This window comes from Pristiophorus japonicus, chromosome 15 (genome assembly GCF_044704955.1).
Source record: "Pristiophorus japonicus isolate sPriJap1 chromosome 15, sPriJap1.hap1, whole genome shotgun sequence".
NCBI lineage: Eukaryota > Metazoa > Chordata > Chondrichthyes > Pristiophoridae > Pristiophorus > Pristiophorus japonicus.
The window spans coordinates 31,667,351-31,691,544 of record NC_091991.1 but is presented as its reverse complement, the minus strand read 5'-3'; the positions used below and the strand labels follow the sequence as shown (position 1 = coordinate 31,691,544).

The 24,194-nt window shown below is 46.3% G+C and overlaps 1 protein-coding gene across 2 annotated transcripts in view; it reads right to left on the bottom strand.

Moving 5' to 3' along the window:
• The window catches only part of srgap1a (SLIT-ROBO Rho GTPase activating protein 1a), a 289,071-nt gene that overhangs the window by 77,873 nt on the left and 187,004 nt on the right, over positions 1-24,194 (bottom strand). For both annotated transcript variants that reach the window (XM_070900273.1, XM_070900274.1), the window contains exons 5-7: positions 10,924-11,100; positions 5,654-5,782; positions 469-690 (exon numbers count right to left, since the gene is read on the bottom strand). In XM_070900273.1, coding sequence (XP_070756374.1) covers positions 469-690; positions 5,654-5,782; positions 10,924-11,100 — 528 coding nt within the window. The remainder of the gene's footprint in view (positions 1-468; positions 691-5,653; positions 5,783-10,923; positions 11,101-24,194) is intronic.

The window sequence follows — 24,194 nt, the reverse complement described above, 5'->3', positions numbered from 1 at the left end:
AGGCCATTCAGCCCATCGCACCGGCTCTTTGAAGGAGCTATCCAATTAGTTCCGCTTTCCCCATAGCCCTGCAAATCTTTGCCCTTCCAGGTATTTATCCAAATCACTTTTGAAAATTATTGCTGAATCTGCTTCCTCCACCCTTTTGGGCAATGCATTCCTGCCGTTGGAAACAACGTATCTTTATTTACTCCATCAAAACCTGTAAATCTCGGATCTCCCGAGCTCATGAAAGGCACCATGTATATCATTTCTTTATGATGTTGAACACCTCGAATAAATCTCCTATAAACTTCTCTGCACTAAGGGGAGCAACCCTCGTATGCTATAAGGTAACCCAATTATTTATCAAAAATAAGCCTTCAATCAAGCACATTGCTTTTACGGGCAGGCCATTCATAGAAAAGTAGAGCGCTGCATCGAAAATCAGTATAAAAAAAAATCAGCCGACATCACCCATTGGCTTACCTCATCTCCCATGTGCGGCTGGAAGTCGAATTTCAGCGGTGGACAGAAGGCGGTGTGGTACATCTCCATGAACCGCTGCTTGTCGCTGCGAGGGTCCAAGTTGTCGACAGCATTTTCTATGATGTCCAGGCCCTCGTGTCTGGAGGTCTCTAGGTTGTATTCCGCAGAGAGAAAGGTCCTCAGGGCTCGGTTTAGGCTGGCATGGTACCCCAGATCACAGCACTAACACAGCAAAGAGAGATGAGAGACTCAGCATTAAAATTCAAACCCACTTTCCGCACCTAGATTCTTGACATAAATAGTTCAACACAACATTTCTTGACGCTGCCGTATGAAAAGTGGGTACTGGAAGAAAAAATGTAGATTACCTCCTTTTTAACTGTAATTATGCAGCATCTTTAGACGGTAAAGATTGATATGTTGATAAGGCAACACAAATTGAGGAACAAACTGGAAGCTAGATTTTTTTTAAAGTTTATTCACAAAATAAAACCAGAGAGTCGGCACAGTCGATGGGCTGAATGGCCGCCTTCTGTGCTGTAACCATTCTATGAAACGTCAGTCAGCTGTGGCTAAGTGGGCAGCAAACTCACCTCTGAATCAGAAGATTGTGGGTTCAAGTCTCACTCCAGGAACTTGAGCACATAAATCTAGGCTGACACTCCAGAGCAGTGCTGAGGGAGTGCTGCACTGTCAGAGGTGCCGTCTTTCGGACGTTAAACCGAGGCCCCGACTGCCCTCTCAGGTGGGCGTAAAAGATCCCATGGCATTATTTCGAAGAAGAGCAGGGGAATTATCCCCGGAGTCCTGGCCAATATTTATCCCTCAATCAACAGCACTAAAAACAGATTATCTAGTCATCATCAGGTTGCTGTTTGTGGGAGCTTGCTGTGTGCAAATTGGCTGCCGCGTTTCCCACATTACAACGATGACCACACTCCAAAAATACTTAATTGGCTGTAAAGTGCTTTGAGATATCTGGTGGTCGTGAAAGACGCTATATAAATCCAAGTCTTTATTTTTTCTGTCGCTTTCTCTTACCTTCATTTCAAGCAATATTACTTTTAGAAGTCAGGTAGACAGTCGTGTTAATCAAAGAGGGAAAAATGTAGAAAAGAGAGCTTTTTTTAAAAAAAAGGTCATCTAATAATCAAAATGATTTCTCTAGTATCATTGAGGAGTTTGCAAGTTGCAGATCACATCAGCAGTCAAAACAGTTCTTAAACCAGGAACTCAACAATTAGGCTCCAGTCACAATGAGAATGGTCACCTTGGTATTAGGGTTGGAAACGGCCTGATGATGATAAATCCAAGAAAACATTAAATCAGACACATTTCAAAACCGCTTATTAATCTACTATTTGCTGTTAATGCCACAACCAGCCAATTCCTTTCCCCAATTACACAGGATATACGGCACAGAAATAGGCCGCTCGGCCCATGCGGGCGTTTATGCTCCACTCGAGCCGCCTCCTGTCCATCCTCATCTAAATCTATCAGCATAACCCTCTATTCCCTTCTCCCTCATATGCTTGTCTAGCTTCCCCATAAATGCATCTATACTATTCGCTTCAACCATTCCCTGTGGTAGCGAGTTCCACATTTTCACCACTCTCTGGGTAAAGAATTATTATTTTGGGTGGAATGGCAGAAGGAAGATTCTGTTCCCTGAATTTAAATGAGCAGATAATTGGGAGCACCACAAATTGGGTGCTCTAATCTCCGCGAGAATTCATTTACTAAGTCGCGATTGTGGCTTCCTTCAACATTCCTCTGAATATTTTATGTACAATCTAATTAGAGGCCATAATAGCATAGTCGACGTACTAGATTGGCGAGCTTCAATGGCCTTTTATCATCCATTACTCGTTCCAATTCCTCTGCTTATCTTCCACGCCTTCTCTTTGGAATCTCACTGCATGTTTTACTTACCCTGTTGCAGTGAATATTCTAAGTATTTGAGACTCCTTTTGTTTTCTACCATGATGGCTGCTGTACTATTGCACAGAAGCAGTGTCTTTATTAAGATCCCAATAACAAACTAATACAGCAAAGGCGTTCATAGAATTTTACTGTACAGAAGGAGGCCATTCGGCCCATCGGCCCACTCCCCTGCCCCCGCTCTTTCCCCATTGCCCTGCAAATTTCTCCTATTCAAGTATTTATCCGATTCCCCTTTGAAAGTCACTATTGAATCTGCTTCCATCACCCTTTCAGACAGTGTTTGTGCAAGGGATGGGCAGGGGGGTGGGGGAGCGGTCAAAGCTTTCCAGTGAACAGCTTCAGTGGAACAGGAGTGGGCCATTCAGTCCCTCGAGCCTGCTCCACCATTCAATTAGACCGTGGCTGATCTATACCTCATCTCCATTTACCTGCCTTAAGTATAAGCTCCACATCCCATAATACTCTTACCTATCGATCTCGGACTTTAAAGTTCCGATTGTCTCAGAATCCACAGCCACTGGGGGAGGGGGGGGGGGGGGGGGAAAAGAGAATTCCAGCTTTCCACTAACCTTTGCGTGTGTAAAAGCACTTCCCGATTTCCCTCCTGACTGGCCTAGAACTAATTTTGAGATTCTGTCCCCTCGTTCTTGATTCTCCCCACCAGGGGAAATTGTTTCTCTGTATCTAACCCTGACAAATCCCGTTAACATTTTAAGCATTGAGATTAGTTCATCCCCTCGACCTTCTTTGAGAAATCGAGTTCTGCAACTTTAAGACAACATGCTCATTTTTAATAGGACATCAATTTGCTGTCCATCATTTTTAGGAGAGATTTATTTCCAAAAGACACAATCGCCTCTTTCATGAGCTTTTCAGAACACAGAGCTCCTATTGATAGTGGAGCTGCTATCATGATGTTTCCATTCTGCCTGACTGTGCGCTGTGAACCTTGGCTCCGATCGCAATTAATGTGACGCTTCAGAAATGCTACTGTGTAAAACAAAAAGTGTGCGTCAACAGTTTGGAGCCAGTTTAAAGACAGATCTGGATTAGTGCTATTTATACACGTTGTTTTGTGTTTAAAATGACTTCACATTATTCCGTCACTTGGATCTGGCGAACTGCGGGCAATTTGTTAAGTCCTTGCAGATGGGTGCACACAAAAAAAACTGTAAAAATACCCCGATTGAATTATGGAGATTGTTGAGAGGAGCTGGGTGCCGTAAAATCTGACCTCAAACACTGACTTATGCTGCAAACAATTTCTTTTCACTGGAGACTTGAGCTCAAAATCTAGACTGACACTCCAGTGCAGTGCTGCACTGTCAGAGGTGCTGTCTTTCGGATGAGACGTCAAACCAATTTTGTCAAACTATTTTGAAGAGGAGCAGGGGAATTATCCCCGGTGCCCTGGCCAATATTTACTCCTCAATCAACATCATTTGGTCATGATCACGTTGCAGTTTGTGGGAGCTTGCTGTGCGCAAACTGGCTGCTGCGTTTCCTGCATTACGACAGCGACTACACTTCAAAAATTACTTCATTGGCTGTAAAGCGTTTTAAGGATGTCATGTGGTTGTGAAAGGCACTCTAGAAATGCAAAACTTTCTTTCCTAGACTAAACTCAGACCTACTGCAAACAGCAGCAATCATGGGTAATGGTACCAAATATTTTCATTGTACTTGATAACAGCAAAATGCCCTTTGTGAAGTTGTGATCACTATACAGGTTGAACCTCCCTTATCCAGAACTCCCTTATCCGGAACCATCCCTCGTCCAGAACCATTCCCGGCCACCAGGTGGCGCATGCGCAGAACTCCAACATGAACAAATTGAAGTCCTTCCTCGCTGCCGACTCCCGCAATCGCTGGCCTGACCCTACGATTCACTGTTGCCCCTTCCCCCCCCCCATGATCCCTCTGCCGCACTCCCAGCCCCGATATCCCCTTGCTCAGTACCTGTACCATCCAATTTATCGTGACCATCCCTTGTCCGGAAAGATCCTTTATCCAGGTGCCAAGGGTTCCAGATAAGGGAGATTCAACCTGTATTATTATATTGTGCTGGTGTAACGTGTCCAACAAACACAAAACTGAATGGGAAGCAAAGCTGCTTCGAACATTCAATGACCTGCTCAACAAAAATAGGCGGTTGAATACAAGAGCTTGCAAGAAATGAAAGAGGTGCTTGCGCTTGTCGAGTGATTAGCTGCTCTTCGATATCCCTCCAGTGCTCCTTCTCACACAACCATTGTCAGTCACGGCATCAAACTGTTAAGGCTTCCTCCACCAATATTGCTTCATAAGCCCCCATGGGAGTTGCAGGAGTGACATATTCAGCATGGCTCCTCAACACCGCGGCTGGGACTACGAGCTCACTTGTCAGCTTACACCCGACCACTCGAGTTAAGCAAAGGACTGAAGGGTCCTCAATTCACTCAGCAACACGACTGGTAGCCTTTTGGATAGTATGCGCAGGTGGAGGGGACGAGGCCAGGATCAGCCGTCATGCCTCCCGTGACAGCCACACACACACACACACACACACACACACACACACACAGCCCGCCACACACACACACAGCCCGCCACACACACACACAGCCCCACGTTAACAGCTACATGGGTGAGATACCAGAGAGCACGTGATGCCTGTAGCTCCGTGCATCAAGAGAGGAGTCAAGGAAGAATGAAAAAAAAACAATCTGAGGTCTACTCTTCATGGCTCAACATTGCCCGAGGTGATGCATCAACTTAGCAAGTCAGGTGTCCGGCTCAAACTGTGATGATTTTCATGGTTGAATAGCCCGCCAACACTCGCCGTCAAGCTTCACGTCCAAGAAATGGCCACTATTTGAGGTACTCAAGTCAGGCCACCGTTGACTGTGTAGGCACCTGGCTGCCCCTTCCCTCCCGATCACCTCTCCCCCCACCCCCACCTTTCCAGGCGCCCCTCCCCCCTTCTTCCAATCGCCACCCACCTCCCCTGCCGACCCCTCCATCTCGCCCGGCTGCCCCCTCCCTCCCGATTGCCTCCTGTCCCCCACCGCCCACTCCCCGGCCACCTCCCCCACCACCCCCTCCCCCTCCCCCCCCCAGCTGCCCCATCCCTCTCGATCGCCTCCCCCACCTCCCAGTCATTCGTACTGTATAAGGCTTAAAATATATTTGATAGTTTAAGCCACACACATCAAACCCAAATAATCTCAGTTTCCCTAAATTCTTTCTTGCATGTACTTACATCAATTACATCTGATAGGTCATGGATGTAATACTTGAAGACAGAATTATTGCTGGCCTCCAGTGTCAACAGGTATTCATTTCGTGCCTTGATGGACTTCAGCTTATTCTCGGAGTATTTGGCTTGACGCTACCCCACACACAAAAAGAAAACGGGTAAACGGAAAGGCTCAAAGTTAATAAATGGTTCGTACGTCAAAGACACACACAAACATTGGCTACAGAATGAACAATACATTTTCGCCAGTCGCTACTGCAATCGGACACTATGGAGTCTCATTTTTCCAAGTACATGCTGCCCCAGCGGAGAGCCTAGCCTAGAAGCTGCACCTATTGGGGGCAGCAGGCCCATGATTTTCCAATATACAAGGCCCGCGAGCGAGGCCTCTGCCGGTGACGTGCATTTGGCAAAATTGACCAGCAACTGTTGCCGAGGCATTTTGGACCAAACCTAATACTCCCCTCCCTTCACTACTGGAGACAGAGGTAGAACTGCAAGTATTTAAAGGACGCAGACCCGACCGCTGGCATTTATACATCAAGCTGTCAACGCAGAAAAATGTCCACATTGGGAGTAGTCAACAAAATGGATGCCAAGTCAAAGGAAGGAAATACTGGGAGGGGTGACCAAAAATTGTGTCAGAGGTGGGTTCCATGGAGGGTCCCAAAGGGAAGACAGGGAGGCGACATGGTTGGAGGGGTTTAAGGGAAGGAATTCCAGATCATGGAACCCAGGCAGCCGAAGGCACGCCACCATGGGTGGGCTGAAGGCGATCCGGACGCAGAGGGTCAGCGAGTTCTGAGGGATTGGCATTGAAAGAGCTTTCAAAGGGCTGTGGTGGGGGTGGGGGTGAGGTCATGAAGGGATTTAAACACAAGGATGAGAATTTTAAATGGAGGGGGAGGGGGGGGGGGGGGAGGTTAGGAGTGGGAACAGGAGTCAATGTAGGTTAGCACGGACAAGCATGAGGGAGAGGAAAGGGAGGTTGGAGATTCCAAGGACAGAGGTATTGAAGGAGAGTTTTATGAGGAGGGAGTTGATCATGGAGATTCCATAAGGGAGTGGGAGAGCTCCTGAAGAGAAGGAAGCATTTACAATATCAGTTAGCAAGGGGGCCAGTTCAGTGGTAATTTAGAAAAAAATTATTCATTCACGGGATGTGGGTGTCGCTGGCAAAGCGAGCATTTGTTGCACGTCCATACTGCCCTCAAACTGATGGTGAGCCGCTGTATAAAACTGAGTTACTTGGTAGGTCCTTAAGAGTCAACCACATATAGGCCAGACCAGATAAGGGCAGCAGATTTCATTCCCTGAAGGACATCAGTGAACCAGATGGGCTTTTAAGACAGTTTCCTGGTCACCATTACTGATACTAGCTTTCTATTCCATTTTAAATGTAACTAACTGAATTTAAATTCCCCAGCTGCTGTGATGGGATTTGAACTCCTGCCCAGATCATTAGTCCAGGCTGGCTTACTAGTCAGTACCATAACCACTATGCTATCATACCAGAGACGTGGGTTAAGAGAGCAGGAAGCGGGGTCTTTTGGATAAGTTGAGCTTACAGAGAGCATGAGGGAAGATGGGAGAGAAAGTAGACAAGACACTTCAATGCTCGGACATGGGGGGGGGGGGGGGGGTGGGGGGTGTCTGGGGGGTGGAGCTCGGCTTTGTGGGTAAGAGGGAGAGGGAGAAATATCAGGAGGGAGCTGAATGGATAATCAATGTTAGTGACAAAAAGTTCCATGAGCTCCTTGGCATTGTTGTTGGAGTGGTGGGGGGCGGGGAGAAGGAGGGGTTGTGGTGGGGGGGGGGAGTTGTGGAGGGGGGCTGTTGGAGGGGGGAGGGGCCGTTGGAGGGGGGAGAGGCCGTTAGAGGGGGAGACGGGGGAGGGGCCGTTAGAGGGGGAGACGGGGGAGGGGCCGTTGGAGGGGGGAGACGCCGTTGGAGGGGGAGACGGGGGGAGGGGCTGTTGGAGGGGGGAGACGCCGTTGGAGGGGGGAGACGGGGGAGGGGTCGTTGGAGGGGGGAGAGGAGGGAGGGGCTGTTGGAGGGGGAGGGGCCATTGGAGGGGCCTTTGGAGGGGGGAGACGGGGGGAGGGGCGAGACGCCGTTGGAGGGGGGAGGGGCCGTTAGAGGAGGGAGGGGCTGTTGGAGGGGGGAGGGGCCGTTGGAGGGGGAGACGGGGGAGGGGCCTTTGGAGGGGGGAGAGGCGAGACGTCGTTGGAGGGGGGAGACGCCGTTGGAGGGGGGAGTCGCCGTTGGAGGGGGGGAGACGGGGGAGGGGTCGTTGGAGGGGGGAGACGGGGGAGGGGGACAGGGAAAGGGGTTGAAGAAAACGGTTAATGGTGAAGAAAGGAAGCCAGGGGTTCATTTTTGTTCTCCAGGATAATCCTGGAATACAAGCTGCTTTTGGCAGAGGATAGCAAGGCCAGACAGCTATTGTGGTCCAGCCAAGTCTGGTGATGGATGGCTAAACTAGTTGTGCACCAAATATGCTCAAATCTGCAGCCTTTAGACGTCAGGGAGTGAGAGTGGTGGCCATATCAGGGGCAATGACCAGGACGGGTGAGAGCAGCATTTTGCTGAGAACAAGATCATCAGACGTGAGGAAGCAGCCGAGCAGATCAATTACTGTAGAAATATTATAGCAAATGAATGGCCAAAGGCTAGATAGTTAGTAACGTGAAAGTGCAAGTACCTTGGGGGAAGATGTTTTTTTTCCTAGAGGTGAATGCAGAAGAAAGGTCATAGAATCATAGAAATTTACAGCACGGAAGGAGGCCATTTCAGCCCATCGTGTCCGACAAAGAGCTACACAGCCTAATCCCACTTTCCAGCTCTTGGTCCGTGGCCCTGTAGGTTACGGCACTTCAAGTGCACATTCAAGTTATATGGAAGGATGGTTTACGGAGGACAGGAGGGCAGTGAATTCACAGGAGAGGGGGCAGAGGCGATGGAACTGCAACATGTGCATCCCAGGATCTGTGCACAAAATCACTACAGAAGGCTCTGGAAAAACAAAACACATAATGTTGCCCAGAACAAGGACCTCAGCTCAAATATTGGCCGGGAAATTGTGTAGCGCCCATTTGGGAGCGGCAACATCCGCGATGCAGGACTTCCTGCGCCAGGCACGGAAGTCCCGCCCCACTCGCGAAATTGGGGATACCGCCCCCAAAGAGGAAGTGGAGCATAAAAAAAAGGGCACTCCACTTCCTCTCTGGAGCGCTAACAGGGCGAGAGTGAAGTCAGAGGGGCTCAGCGCTACGCACTGGGAGCTGCCACGCAAGAGGGGCCCTCCCCGTCATTAAAGGGGAGGGCCAAGCTGCAGACTCTGCGGCGTGCCGACCTGGACCGCCGGGGAGCGGGGTGCCGGGTGCTGTCTCATCGGCCCACCACTCAACCGGAGCGACGGGCTACCAGATCGCAACACGGACAAAGTGGGCCGCGGCAAGCAAGTAGGACAATTTTGTTTTTATTCACACACACGCCATTTCCCCGTTAACCAGCGCCCGACGAGCAGCCAGCCGCCTGGCACAGCTTCAGGGCCGATACCGAATATTTGCTCCGGGGCAAAAAACGGGTCGCTGCGCACAGTGTTGACTGCGTCACCGCCGGCGGAGCGCTAGCGGTTACCGCCATCGCTAAACCCACGTGGAATTGCACGGGAGCCGTTAACGCCGCCGCACCCGGCCGAAAAGCTATTTGTGCCCCCGGCTAATGGGAGGAGCAAACAACCCCAATTTCTCCCCCACTGGCTTTCACTTGTCAAGGCAGTCCACAGCTTTAGAATTACTGGGAGGAGGGCTGGTACACTGGTCAGTGAGTGAGTTGCAGCTCCATTCCTGTCGGTGCGCGCCTCAAAATGGAGGCCAGGCTTGCAATTCTCTGGCAGCACAGAAGCAACTGGAACAGAAGTTAAAATGTTGGACAGCACGTTAGAGCGGAGGATCATCGCACTGTGCCAAGGCAGTGGGACAATGCAAGCTCGAATGTCTTGCGTCAGCCTCCGTAACGTGGGGTGGGAGAGGTGGGGGGGGGGTTGCACTTCTGTGACGTGCTGAAACTCAGGAAGTGTGTTGTCTAGTGAGATCACAACATGGCTGAAAACGAGGGATTAGGGGAACAATCAAGAGGGGAACATTTCCTCAAATTTGGAAAAAAAATTAGGGACCCCCCTCCCCCACCCCCGCAAAAATCCAGACGATTTGAAGAGAGTGGGTGTGTGCTTAGGTCAGTGCTAATGGTTAATTCAAATGAATTTTTGGCTGCGTTGGCCTGGATTTCGCGATGGTAATGTGAACAAACTGTCAACGTTCGCCGTCATTGTCCCTCTGAAATGGACTGGAACTTCAGGATTTAGCGCGTGTGCCGATAAACATGGAAATCCTGAAGTTGCGGTCAGATATTCACTGCTCCGACACAAGCTGCATTGTGGACCCCCCCCCCCCCCCGCCCCCCCCAAGCCAGCAGTCAGCGAAACTTCAGCGTTCCTGTTCTAATATCGCTGTTAAACACCTCATAAAAAGTTGAGCCTTGTTTGGGCGTAACTGGGGTTTTAATGGTTTATTGACTGCTGAACAACTGTTCTGGCCCTGAAAAACTCATTTTATATTTGTGGAACATCAAATTTCTCCATCATGATAAAAATTATTAGATTTATAAAACAACAAATATATTTTAACATTTTTGTTAAAGTTTGGTTAGAATTTTCAGCTTCTACCTTAACCCTATATGTATGCCCCAATCTTTATTTCGCTCTCTATTAAAATGTTAAAAAGTAAATTGATAATCAGTGCCTTTTATTTCCTGGTTTGCTGTCTGAGAATTCTTCAATATGACTGGCTGCTTAGCTAGCTTGATGACATCACTGCTGCAGCACGCTAGGGATCCCCTATTGACAGCGCTACAATCAACTTAATGTCGCAAAAGCTTAGGTTAACACCACAGAGATTGCTAAATCGTTGTGGGCAGCTGTCTTCGAGGTCAACGGCGAGTGCTGTCACTTCGCAAATTCTGGGTCCTCGTATTTAAAACCATCAGCCAAACAGCAATGATGGATAGTACACAAGGGCTGTTGAGCACATGGGCCAAGACTCAAACACTGAGGTGAGATTTTCATCTTTAACACTGCTGAGCCGCAGCATTGCACTGATCAGAGAGGAGCACATTCCATTTAAGGGCCTCGAGTATGGTTGTGTTTCACTCCCCCCACCCCCCCGCCTCTCCTTGCCCCCACTCACCCCAACAGTTTGGCACTCTCCTACCTTCTCTTTCATTTTCTCGATCTTCTTCACTGAGCTTCGCCGCTGGTGCTTTTCTTCCAGCCGGATGCTGAAGACAGGGTCTCTCCCGATCTGCTTCTCCTCCTGCTTCTCAGCCTCTTTCAGCTTGCTCTCCGCACTGATGCTTTCGGTGTGGTACATGTGGTACGTCTTCATGACCTGCGACGGTGACAAATAGCAGGTGAGGAAACCATCACTTCAAACAGAAAGGAAGAAGGAGGACCTTGTATTCTTTCTGTTTTACTGCAATTATATAGGGTTTTGGTGAGACCACACCTGGAGTATTGTGTACAGTTTTGGTCTCCTTACCGAAGGAAGGATATATTTGCCTTAGAGGGAGTGCAACAAACCGATTCCTGGGATGGGGGGAGGATTGTCCTACGAGGAGAGATTGAGTAGACTAGGCCTATATTCCCAAGAGTTTAGAAGAATGAGAGGTGATCTCATTGAAATGTATAAAATTATTAAGGGGCTTGACAGGGTAGATGTTTCCCCTGGTTGGGGAGTCTAGAACCAGGGGTCACAGCCTCAGAATAAGGGGTCGGCCATTTAGGACTGAGATGAAGAAAAATTTCTTCACTTAAAAGAATCTATGAAACTCTCTACCCCAGAGGGCTATGGATGCTGAGTCATTAGGTACATTGAAGACAGAGATTGATAGATTTTTGGATACTAAGTGAGCCAAGGGATATAGGGATATAGGGATATAGGGATAATGTGGGAAGGTGGAGTTGAGGTAGAAGGTCAGCCATGATCGTATTGAATGGCGGAGCAGACTCGAGGGGCTGAATGGGCTTCTCCTGCTCCTAATTCTTATGTTTTTATTTCTATAGTGCCTTTCACAACTTCAGGATGACCCAAAGCACCTTACAGCCAATGAAGTACTTTGGAAGTGTAGTTACTGTTGTAATGTAGGAATCATTTTATACACCAGCACATTCAAGTATCAACAAGCCAATCCTCATTCTTTTGGGTTTTCCCCAAGTTCACAATTTAAGCTAGCTTTGAGATTTTCTATTTAATGACAATCCATATAAATATTACCTTCATAACCATTACAGTCACTAGAAGGGAGGAATTGATGGAATGTAAAACCTCCACCTCAAGCACCAGCTGAATAACTGGCTTTGCCATTTTAGAAGGGAAATGTCTACTGGATGCATTTAGTAATAGTTTTTTTTAATTAAGAATACATTATCATTCATTGAAGGCATCAGCTGTGGCTCAGTAGGCAGTACCCTCGCCTCGGAGTCAGAAGGTTGCGGATTCAAGTCCCACTCCAGAGACTCGAGCACATAAATCTAGGCTGACACTCCCAGTGAAGTGTTGAGGGAGTGCTGCACTGTCGGAGGTGCCGTCTTTCAGATGAGGCATTAAACTGAGGCCCCGTCTGCTCTCTCAGATGGACAGAAAAAATCCCATAACACTATTCAAACTGGTGCACGGGAGTTCTCCACACTGTTGTGTATATGGTTGATGTTGTGTATATGGACTTTCAAAAGGCATTTGACATATAATAGACTTGTTAGCAAAATTAAAACCCGTGGGATTAAAAGGGACAGTGGCAGCGTGGATACAACATTGGCTACGGGACAGAAATGGGAATGGGATTAATTGAATAGCTCGACCAAAGAGCCGGTATAAGCATGATGGGCCGAATGACCTCTATCTGTGCTGCATCTGTATTCTGTAACAAATTTCTATCCAGTGTCTTTCTGGCTACAAGCACAGAACTCACATTTGTAAAGAGAAGCTTCGGAGAGAGAGAGGCAGAGAGAGGAAGAGAGGGGCGCAGAGAGAGAGAGAGAGAGGCAGAGAGAGAGAGAGAGGGGCGCAGAGAGAGAGGCAGAGAGAGAGGCAGAGAGAGAGAGAGAGAAAGAGTCAGAGTCAGAGAGAGAGGCAGAGAGGCAGAGAGAGAGAGAGAGAGAGAGAGAGAGGCAGAGAGAGGCTCAGGGTGATACATAGAGTGAGTCAGGTGTAAGGAGAGAGAGTGTGAAACAGAAGTGTGGGTGGCGAGTGGTCAGAGGTGTGAGCTGAAGAAGTTGAGTCAGCACTTCAAACCCATTCAGTTTACAAATGGTGCCTCCTGTTACCATGTCACTAAGAGGTACAAATAGTTTACTCTGCATGTCATGATCCTCTTGCATACGATCCAGTAATAAACTAGTTGGTACAAAGCGTTGTCAGGATATTAAAAAAAAACTCTTGCACTTTTATTTAAAGGCTATGGTCTCAGCCTCTAAATCTGCTCACTTCAGACTCACAGAAAAGGCATTTAATCATTTACAACAAGAGCGAGCTTCCTCACTGAACGAATTGCTGCTGCCCAACCGACACAGACCAATTCAACCACACGTCAATATTGATGACCTTTGCGAGTTTATTAGTTAAAATATCTTCCGCGGCCCCCACAGGTTTACCACCGAAGTTGTGGCTCAGGAGGTAGCACTCTCGCCTCCGAATCAGAAGGTCGTGGGTTCAAGCCTCACTCCAGGGATTTGAGCGCAAAAATCCAGGCCGACAGTCTAGTGCCATACCGAGGGAGTGCTGCACTGTCGGAGGTGCCGTCTTTCATGAGATGTTAAACTGAGGCCCCGTCTGCTTTCTCAGGTGGACGTAAAAAATCCCATGGCACTATTCCAAAGTCGAGCAGGCGAGTTCTACCTGCTGTTAAATATTTAGCCCTCAACAAACATCCGAAAACAGATTATCTGGTCATTATCATATTGCTGTTTGTGGGAGCTTGTTGTGCACAAATTGGCTGCTAAATTACAATAGTGACTACACTTCAAAAGTACTTCACTGGCTGTAAAGCGCTTTGGAATTTCTCGAGGCTATGAAAGGCACTACACAAATGCAAAGTTTTCTTTCTTCATCAGGTTTTCAACCCCAGATATTGTAACACACTCACTCCCACAGGGTTATGGGGAGCGGGCAGGGAAGTGGAGCTGAGTCCATGATCAGATCAGGCATGATATCATTGAATGCTCCTGCTCCTATTTCTTATGTTCTTGTGTTCTTAAATGCTCTGTAAAATCAACATTTTATAGAAAGCATTAGCATCATTTAAATGTCTAAATATTTTCCAATAGCTATGGGCTCAAACAGAATCTCGGACAAAGTGGTGACTAATAATGCTATTTAAAAATACTTATGCATGTACATGTATAAATACATATGAATGGGTCACAGGAGATGAGCCATTTACTAAGATAAACAAATCACTAACTTGTACCTTGGGCCCAAGCCAAGCTAGAGCCAGATGTGAAAATTAAACAAATATCCCAACATAAAATGACTTTCAGGTCTAAAGGGCACAATTGAAAATAGTTTGCTTCAAGCCTAATTGCCTTCGATTTTCCATCACATTTTTATTCTAAAATGGTAGTAACACTCTTCATTCAAACCGGATGCAGTAAGTGGCCCTTGCTTAGGATTCTACAGTTCAAATTTAGAGTCGGATCACATTTTGATGCACTGATTTATTTGCTAAATTGGGAGACTTATGGCCTTGATGTGCACTTGATTATTATTAAAAGGACCACATAAGAGAGTTTGCAATCAATTTGGATCAGGTGACTCAAAATACGGCTGCCCGTGTCCGAACTCACACCGTCCCGCTCACCCATCACCCCTGTGCTCGCTGCCCGTGTCCGAACTCGCACCGTCCCGCTCACCCATCACCCCTGTGCTCGCTGCCCGTGTCCGAACTCACACCAAGTCCCGCTCACCCATCACCCCTGTGCTCGCTGCCCGTGCCCGAACTCACACCGTCCCGCTCATCCATCACCCCGTGCCCTAACTCACACCAAGTCCCGCTCACCCATCACCCCTGTGCTCGCTGCCCGTGCCCTAACTCGCACCAAGTCCCGCTCACCCATCACCCCTGTGCTCGCTGACCTACATTGGCGCCCGGTTAAGCAACGCCTTGGATTTCAAAATGCTCATCCTGGTTTTCAAATTACTCCATGGCCTCACCCCTCCCTATCTCTAATCTCCTCCAGCCCCACAACCCCACCCCATCCCTTCCTCAAATTCTGCCCTCTTGAGCATCCCTGATTATAACCATTGGTGGCCGTGCCTTCTGTTGCCTCGGCCCAAAGCTCTGGAACTCCGCCTCTCCACCTCTTTTTCCTCCTTTGAGATGCTCCTTAAAACCTACCTTTTTGACCAAGCTTTTGGTCATAGAAACAGAAAGTAACAGCGCAGAAGGAGGCCATTTCGGCCCATTGTGTCCACGCTGGCCGACAAAGAGCCACATGGTCCTCGGTCAGCAGCCTTGAAGGTTACATATAAACCTATGAACATTGAACAATGGTGGACAGGTAAAGAGTATCCGGCCCAACCAGTCCGTCCCCCACAGCTGCGATACACCATGCATCGCAACATTTTACACTCCACCCTACCTGGAGCCATACGATCTCCTGGGAGAGGCCAAAAAAAGATAAAAACCCAGGCCAGTTGGGGAAAAAAGTCTGGGAAAATTCCTCTCTGACCCATCCAGGCAATCGAAACTAGTCCAGATCATCACTCTGGCCGTATTAGATTCCCTGAAGTACTTACCATTGTACCTGCGTCAGCCAACAGGAGGCTATCCAGTCTAATCCCACTTACCAGCTCTAGGTCTGTAACCCTGCAGGTGCCTCAAGTGTCCATCCAAGCACCTTTTAAATGTGGTGAGGGTTTCTGCCTCTACCACCTTTCCAAGCAGTGAGTTCCAGAGTCCCACAAACCTTTGCGTGAAGAAGCTTCCCCTCAAATCTCCTCTAAACCTTCCACCAACCACCTTAAACCTATGCTCCCTTGTAATTGACACTTCCACCAAGGTTAATAGGCCCTTACTATCCACTATATTCAGGCCCCTCAAAATTTTATACACCTCAATTAGGTCTCCTCTCAGCCTCCTCTGTTCCAAGGAGAACAAACACAGTCTATCCAATCTGTCCTCATAACTAAGATTCTCCATTCCAGGCAGCATCCTCGTAAATCTCCTCTGCACCCTCTCTAGTGCAATCACGTCCTTCCTATAATATGGCCACCAGAACTGCACGCAGTATTCCAGTTGTGGCCTAACCAGTGTATTATACAATTCAAGCATAACCTCCCTGCTCTTGTATTCTACGCCTCGGCCAATAAAGGCAACCATCCTGTAAGCCTTCTTAAACACCTTATCCACCTGGCCTGTTACCTTTCGGGATCTGTGGACAAGCACTCCAAGGTCCCTTTGTTCATCTGCACTTCTCAGTATCCGACCATTTAATGTGTATTCTCTTTCGTTATTAGCCCTTCCCAAGTGCATAACCTCACACTTCTTGGAATTAAATTCCATTTGCCACTGCTCTGCCCACCCGACCTGTAGATTGATATCCTCCTGCAGCCCATGACGTTCCTCTTCAGTATCAACCACACAGCCAATTTTAGTGTCATCTGCAAACTTCTTAATCATACCCCCTATATTCAATTTTAGATCATTAACATAAGCCACAAAAAGCAAGGGACCCAGTATTGAACCCTGTGGAACATCACTGGAAACATCTTTCCAGTCACAAAAACATCCATCAACCATTACTCTTTCCTTCCTACCTCGAAGCCAATTTTGGATCCAACTTGCCACTTTGCCCTGGATCCCATGTGCTTTTACCTTATCAAAATCTTTGCTAAAGTCCATACATATACACTACATCGTATCGACCCTCCTGGTTACCTCCTCGAAAAATTCAATTACATTAGTCAAACACAATCTTCCCTTAACCGATCTGTGCTGACTGTCGCTGATTAATCCTTGCCTTTCTAAATGTAGATTTATCCTGTCCTTCAGGATTTTTTCCAATAATTTTCCCACCACTGAGGTTAGGCTGACTGGCCTGTAATTACTCGACCTATCCCTTTCTCCCTTCTTAAAAAAGGGTACCACATTAGCAGTTCTCCAATCCTCTGGCACCATGCCCAAATCCAAAAAGGACTGGTAAATGATGGGCCAGGCCTCTGCTATTTCCTCATTTGCTTCGCTCAACAGCCTGGGATGCATTTCATCTGGGCCTGGGGACTTATCCACTTTCAAAATCACTAAACCCTTTAATACCTCCTCTCTCTCTATGTTTATTTCATCCAGAATTTCACACTCCTTCTCGATAGCATTATCTGCATTGCCCCTTTCCTTTGTGAAAACAGACGCAAAGTATTCATTAAGAACCATACCAACATCTTCTACCTCCACACAAAGATTACCCTCATGGTCTCCAATAGGCCCTATCCTTTCTTTAGTTATCCTCTTGCTCTTAATATATTTATAGAACATCTTTGGGCTTTCCTTGATTTTACTTGCCAAGAATTGTTCATGCTCTCTCTTAGCATTTCTAATATCCTTTTTACCTTTACCTCTAAACTTTCCAGAGATTCTTCAGTATTTAGCTGTCAATATATGACATAAGCTTCCCTTTTTTTCTTTATCCTTCCCTGCAAGTCCATAGACATCCAGGGAGCTCTAGAATTGTTAGTCCCACCCTTTTTCTTTAAGGGCACATGTTCGGCCTGAGCCCTCCGGATCTCCTCCTTGAATGCCTCCCACTGTTCTGACACCGATTTACCAACAAGTAGGTGTTTCCAGTCCATCGTAGCCAAATCGCTTCTCAACTTAGCAAAGTTAGCTGTTCCCCAATTTGGGACTTTTATTCCTGGTCTATCCTGGTCCTTATCCATAACTACCTTGAATCTGACTGATTATGGTCACTTGCCCCCAAGTGTTCTCCCACTGATACCCCTTCCACCTGCTCAGCTTCATTCGCCAAAACTAAATCCAGAACCACCATATACTGACTAAAAAAGTTCTCTTGAATGCATTTTGGGAATTCTGCAACCTCTATGCCCTTCACACTATACTTGTTCCAATCAATATTAGGATAATTGAAATCCCTTATTACTGCCCTATGGTTTTTGGACCACAGAAATTTGCCTACATATTTGCTCTTCTATCTCCCTCCCACAGTTTGGTGGTCTTTAATACACTGCCCTAATCTCCCCTTATGTGGCTCGGTGTCAAATCCTTTGTCTCATAATACTCCTGTGAAGCGCCTTAGGACGTTTCACTACGTTAAAGGTGCTATATAAATATAAGTTGTTGTTGTATTACAAACTATTTACAGCACAGAAACAGGCCATTCAGCCCAATGGGTCCATGCCGGTGTTTATGCTCCACAGGGGCCTCCTCCCACCCCTCTTCATCTAACTCCATCAATATCTCCTTCAGTACCTTTCTCCCTCGTGTGCTTATCTAGCCTCCCCTTAAATGTATCTATGCTACTCGCTTCAATTACTCCCTGTGGTAGCGAGTTCCACATTCTAACCACGCTCTGGATAAAGAGGTTTCTCCTGAATTCCCTATTGGATTTATCAGTGACTATCTTATATTTATGGCCCTTAGTACTGGTCTTCCCTGCAAGTGGAAACATTTTCCCTACGTCTACCCTATCAAACCCTTTCATAATCTTAAGACCTCAATCAGGTCACCCATCAGACTTCTCTGTCCTAGAGAAAAGAGCCCCAACCTGTTCAATCCTTCCTGATGTCATCCTAGTAAATCTATTTTGCACCTTCTCCGGTATCTCTATATCCTTTTTATTATATGGACACAGTACCTTGATGTATTATATAGTTTACCAGCTGACTGACTTAACATGAACGTGACTATGTCAGTAAGTGAAATGAGGGTTAAAAATGAAGTCAAGCTATCTAAATCTTGGACATGGCCCGATTTGCCATCATTTTTGTGTATGAATAAATTTATAAGTGATTTTAATTCATGACTGAGGTAGGAAGTGAACACATTTCTAACATATTGTACTAGATTATCAAATTTTGATCGGTACAGACATCCTTCACCCCACCGTTGGTGGCCGTGCCTTCAGCTGCCTCAGCCCCAAGCCCTGGAATAACCCTCCCCGAATCTCTCTCTCCTTTAAGACGCTTCTTAAAAGCTACCTCTTTGACCAAGCTTTTGGTCGCTGGTCTTAATGTCTTCTTCTTTGACTTGGTGTAAAATTTTTGTCTGATAATCACTTCTGCGACACACCGTGGGATATTTTACTACATTAAAGGCGCTATGTAAATGCAAATTGCTGTTCTTGTAAACGTTGGTACTAAATTCTCCCCACTGCGATTCTAATGCAGGGGTTAACTCAGTTAAAATAAATTGAAGCCGCTGTTAAAATAAAGCAGACAGAAATTCAGTGTAAATGCATTAAGCATTCAGAGAGGAAAAGGCCCAATTAATCATTTTAATAACAATTTTATAACCAAAACAGTAGTGGAAATAGGGATCATTTTTGAAGTTGAAAGGATGATTCTGAATAACAGAAATCTCTAACACTCGCAGGGCACCTTATGTGAAAATTTCCCTCACTACTGACCTTACATGAATGATTTTAGGGAATTTTATGAGCTTTTGATCGCGCACCCACTGCAGTAATATGCAGCGTTCTATGTACAAACATGTCTCCGTGATAAAAGGTTATTTTAAAAATGGTTCACTGTAATAGGGCCCTGGAGAACTAAGATGCTATTTATAGTCAGCAGAGGGTTCAAGATCAATTCATGGATTTCTATTTTAATTGGTTAAAAGGGCATATGGCCAGAAAAGGCATCCTTCCTTTGCACCTCCGTCAAAAGCTGCTGCCTTCCGTCGAGATGTTGAATTTCTTGGGATACTGTTCAAAGAAAGAAATACTTCCATTCTTGTATCGCCTTTCACGACTTCAGGACGTCCCAAAGCACTTTACAGTCAATGAAGTACTTTTTGGAGTGTAGTCACTGTTATAATGTGGGAAATGCAGCAGCCAATTTGCGCACAGCAAGCTCACACAATCAGCAATGTGATAATGACCAGATAATGTGTTTTTGTTTTGTTGATTGAGGGATAAATATTGGCCAGGACACGGGGGAGAACTCCTCTGCTCTTCTTTGAAAGAACATAACATAAGAAATAGGAGCAGGAGTGGGCCATTTGGCCCCTCGAGCCTGCTCCGCCATTCAATAAGATCATGGCTGATCTGATTTTGACTCGAGAGTGGGGGAGGTCTCCTCAGTGTCCTGGTCTATATTCCCCCTTCAACCAATGCCACCAAAAACAAGCCATTCGTGTGCTGTGCACAGGTTGGTTCCATGGTTACCTACATTACAGTGACTACACTCCAAAGGCTTTAATTGAACTTTGAGCATCCTGAGCTTTCTTCCCATTACATATTGTGCACGGCATCTGCCAAGCACCAGTTTGGATCCAAAATGACTTTCCACAATTTTTTGGTGAAGTATAAATTCACTTCCCCATCCCCTGAGCAATGTATCAATTGCTATGTTACAACAGCGACTACACTTCAAAAAAGTACTTCATTGGCTGTACAGTGCTTTGGGATGCCCTGAGGTGGTGAAAGGCACTATATAAATGCAGATCTTTCTTTTTGACAGACGAGATGGTGGGCAGATAATTTATTCTCCGATTTCTGCTAATTCACGTGGTCATTAGAACAGGGGCATCCAAATGAAGGTCAGTGAGCCATTTGTGGCTGTGGCAACATTGATGGCCATGCCTTCAGCTGCCTGGGCCCTAAGGTCTGGAGTTCCCTCCCTAAACCTCACCGCATCTCTGCAGGAACAGCACAGTTGTATAAACTTGATCTGCCTTGGCACAGAAGTATCCAGAGTCCTTCGCCTACATCACTGGAGTGATCACCTATGTCCCCTAAGTGTAACAACATCACCAAGTTAACCGCGATTGTGAAGTGTTCCTGATTAAATTTAAAGAGTCACAATTCAATGCACCACTTTAAATGGGTTGAAACAAACCCAATACCTCGATGTGGTGAAGCTTGCCCACTCTGAAGCAGTCAGCACATTCCCAGGAAACCCAGCATTAGAGGAATGGTGTAAACTGCTCAGCAGGCATGTCACTTTGAACATGCAAACAGCTCATCAGAACCCAAATGTGTTTTTTGAATAGCCCTCTCAAATATACACACAACTGCATAGAATGTAGAGCACAGAAACTGGCTATTTGGCCCAACTGCTCCATGCTGCTGTTTATGCTCCACACAAGCCTCCTCATCTCACCCCATCAACATATCCTTCTATTCCTTTCTCCCTTGTGTTTATCTAGCTTCCCCGTAAATACATCTCTCCTCTTCGCCTCAACCACTCCCTGTGGTAGCGAGTTCCACATTCTAACCACTCTGAGTAAAGCGGTTTTTCCTGAATTCCCTGTTGGATTTATTCGTGACTATCTTATATTTATGGCCGTTAGCTTGGTCTCCCCCACAAGTGGAAACATTTCAACATCTAGCTTATCAAATCCTTTCACAGTCTTAAAGACCTTGATTAAGTCACCCCTCAGCCTTCTCTATTCTAGAGAAAAGAGCCCCAGCCCGTACAGCCATTCCTGATAAATATATCTTCTCAGTTCCTGTATCATCCTTGTGGATCTATTCTGCACCTTCTCCGGTACTTCTATATCCTTTTTATAAATAGCAGAAGCACATTAAGACGCTCCCTTCCTGTACACAACCTCAGATTAAAGTTCCAGTGGATTTGTCCATTCATATTGGACATCAGAGTGATGAATCTGGTATTAGCACCACGCAGGAGCTCTGTTCACTGACCCAGTTGCACAACCAACTGGATCGAAAGCTGGAGTTTAAACCTTACCCCCTCTCCCACCCCCCACACTGCATTCATTAAGTTTGTCCTTCGTCCGTCAAGTCATTTTACCAAAACAACATTCCCTGTGGAATTAAATGATATATAAACAAGAGCTGAAGAAGGAACTTGAAATTAGAGCCTTTCACATCCGTGGGATTTTAACATTTTTATTTATTCATTCATGGGATGTATTTATTGCCCATCCCTACTTGCCCTCAAGAAGGGCTGCAGTCAATGTTGTCACAGTTTGGTACAACTGAGTGGCTTGCTAGGCCATTTCAGAGGGCAGCTAAGAATCAACCCCATTATTGTTGTGGGTCTGGAGTCACATATAGGCCAGACCGGGTAAGGACGGCAGATTTCCTTCCCAAGAGCACATTAGTGAACCAGGTGGGGTTTTTATGACAATCTGGTAGTTTTTGGTCACCATGTGTGTGGAGACAGAAGATGTAGATATGATTCTTAATGAATACTTTGCATCTGTTTTCACAAAAGAGGGGGCGATGCAGACTTTGCAACGAGGGAGGAGGAGTGTGAAATATTAGACGAGATAAACATAGTAAAAGAGGAAGTATTAAGGGGTTTAGCAGCTTTGAAAGTGGTTAAATCTCCAGGCCCGGATGAAATGTATCCCAAGAGAAGCAAAAGAAAAAATAGCAGAGGCTTTTACCATCATTTTCCAATCCTCTCTGGCTACAGGTGAGAATGGATACAGAAGGATTGTAAATGTGGCAGAGGGGTAGAGATAGGGAATCATGGGAAAATAGCTAAAGAAATGTCAAGATGCAGACAACTGCAGAATCGACAGAAAAAAAAGGGGTTACCAAGAGTTGAGGTTGAGGTTAAACACGGGTCATGAGAAAGACGCAAGGCGGCACAAAGAAAGAAAGCAATCCTAGATAGGAGGGGAAAAGTAATGGCTTTTACTGATAAGGAGGAAGGGAAACTAATTGGGTTCTTTAGTGATAAGGGAAGACAATGTAGCGAAGCTATAACTAACCTGACCCTGACACCAGCCCTAATTGGGAGACTTTCTTGCCTGCCATTGGACGTACTCGGGGGGGGGGGGGGGGGGGGGGGGGGAGGCAGAAAGGGATTGGACAGACCAAGTGCTAATCAAATGTGTTCTGTTTTGAAAATGTATAACTGTTGTTGTTTCGCGCTGAAAAGGGGCTTGTCCAGAGGAAGGTAAACAGGCTCTGATTGAGAGTGTTCCTTTGTCTTGACAAGTCCTGGCCGGAGAATCTTCAATAAAGGTCTTTTACAGAAAAGGCAAGAAGGTATTCGCTGAAACAGATTGAGGGAAAAAGAATCCGTATTAACACAGGTGCGGGGCCAGAGGACTGGAGGACAGCTAATGTTGTACCTTTGTGTCTTAATGCAAGGAGTATCCGCAATAAGGTGGATGAATTAACTGTGCAAATAGATGTTAACAAATATGATGTGATTGGGATTACGGAGACGTGGCTCCAGGATGATCAGGGCTGGGAACTCAACATCCAGGGGTATTCAACATTCAGGAAGGATAGAATAAAAGGAAAAGGAGGTGGGGTAGCATTGCTGGTTAAAGAGGAGATTAATGCAATAGTTAGGAAAGACATTAGCTTGGATGATGTGGAATCTATATGGGTAGAGCTGCAGAACACCAAAGGGCAAAAAACGTTAGTGGGAGTTGTGTACAGACCTCCAAACAGTAGTAGTGGTGTTGGGGAGGGCATCAAACAGGAAATTAGGGGTGCATGCAATAAAGGTGCAGCAGTTATAATGGGTGACTTTAATATGCACATAGATTAGGCTAGCCAAACTGGAAGCAATACGGTGGAGGAGGATTTCCTGGAGTGCATAAGGGATGGTTTTCTAGACCAATATGTCGAGGAACCAACTAGGGGGGAGGCCATCTTAGACTGGGTGTTGTGTAATGAGAGAGGATTAATTAGCAATCTCATTGTGCGAGGCCCCTTGGGGAAGAGTGACCATAATATGGTGGAATTCTGCATTAGGATGGAGAATGAAACAGTTAATTCAGAGACCATGGTCCAGAACTTAAAGAAGGGTAACTTTGAAGGTATGAGGCATGAATTGGCTAAGATAGATTGGCGAATGATACTGAAGGGGTTGACTGTGGATGGGCAATGGCAGACATTTAGAGACCGCATGGATGAATTACAACAATTGTACATTCCTGTCTGGCGTAAAAATAAAAAAGGGAAGGTGGCTCAACCGTGGCTATCTAGGGAAATCAGGGATAGTATTAAAGCCAAGGAAGTGGCATACAAATTGGCCAGAAATAGCAGCGAACCTGGGGACTGGGAGAAATTTAGAACTCAGCAGAGGAGGACAAAGGGTTTGATTAGGGCAGGGAAAATGGAGTACGAGAAGAAGCTTGCAGGGAACATTAAGGCGGATTGCAAAAGTTTCTATCGGTATGTAAAGAGAAAAAGGTTAGTAAAGACAAACGTAGGTCCCCTGCAGTCAGAATCAGGGGAAGTCATAACGAGGAACAAAGAAATGGCAGACCAATTGAACAAGTACTTTGATTCAATATTCACTAAGGAGGACACAAACAA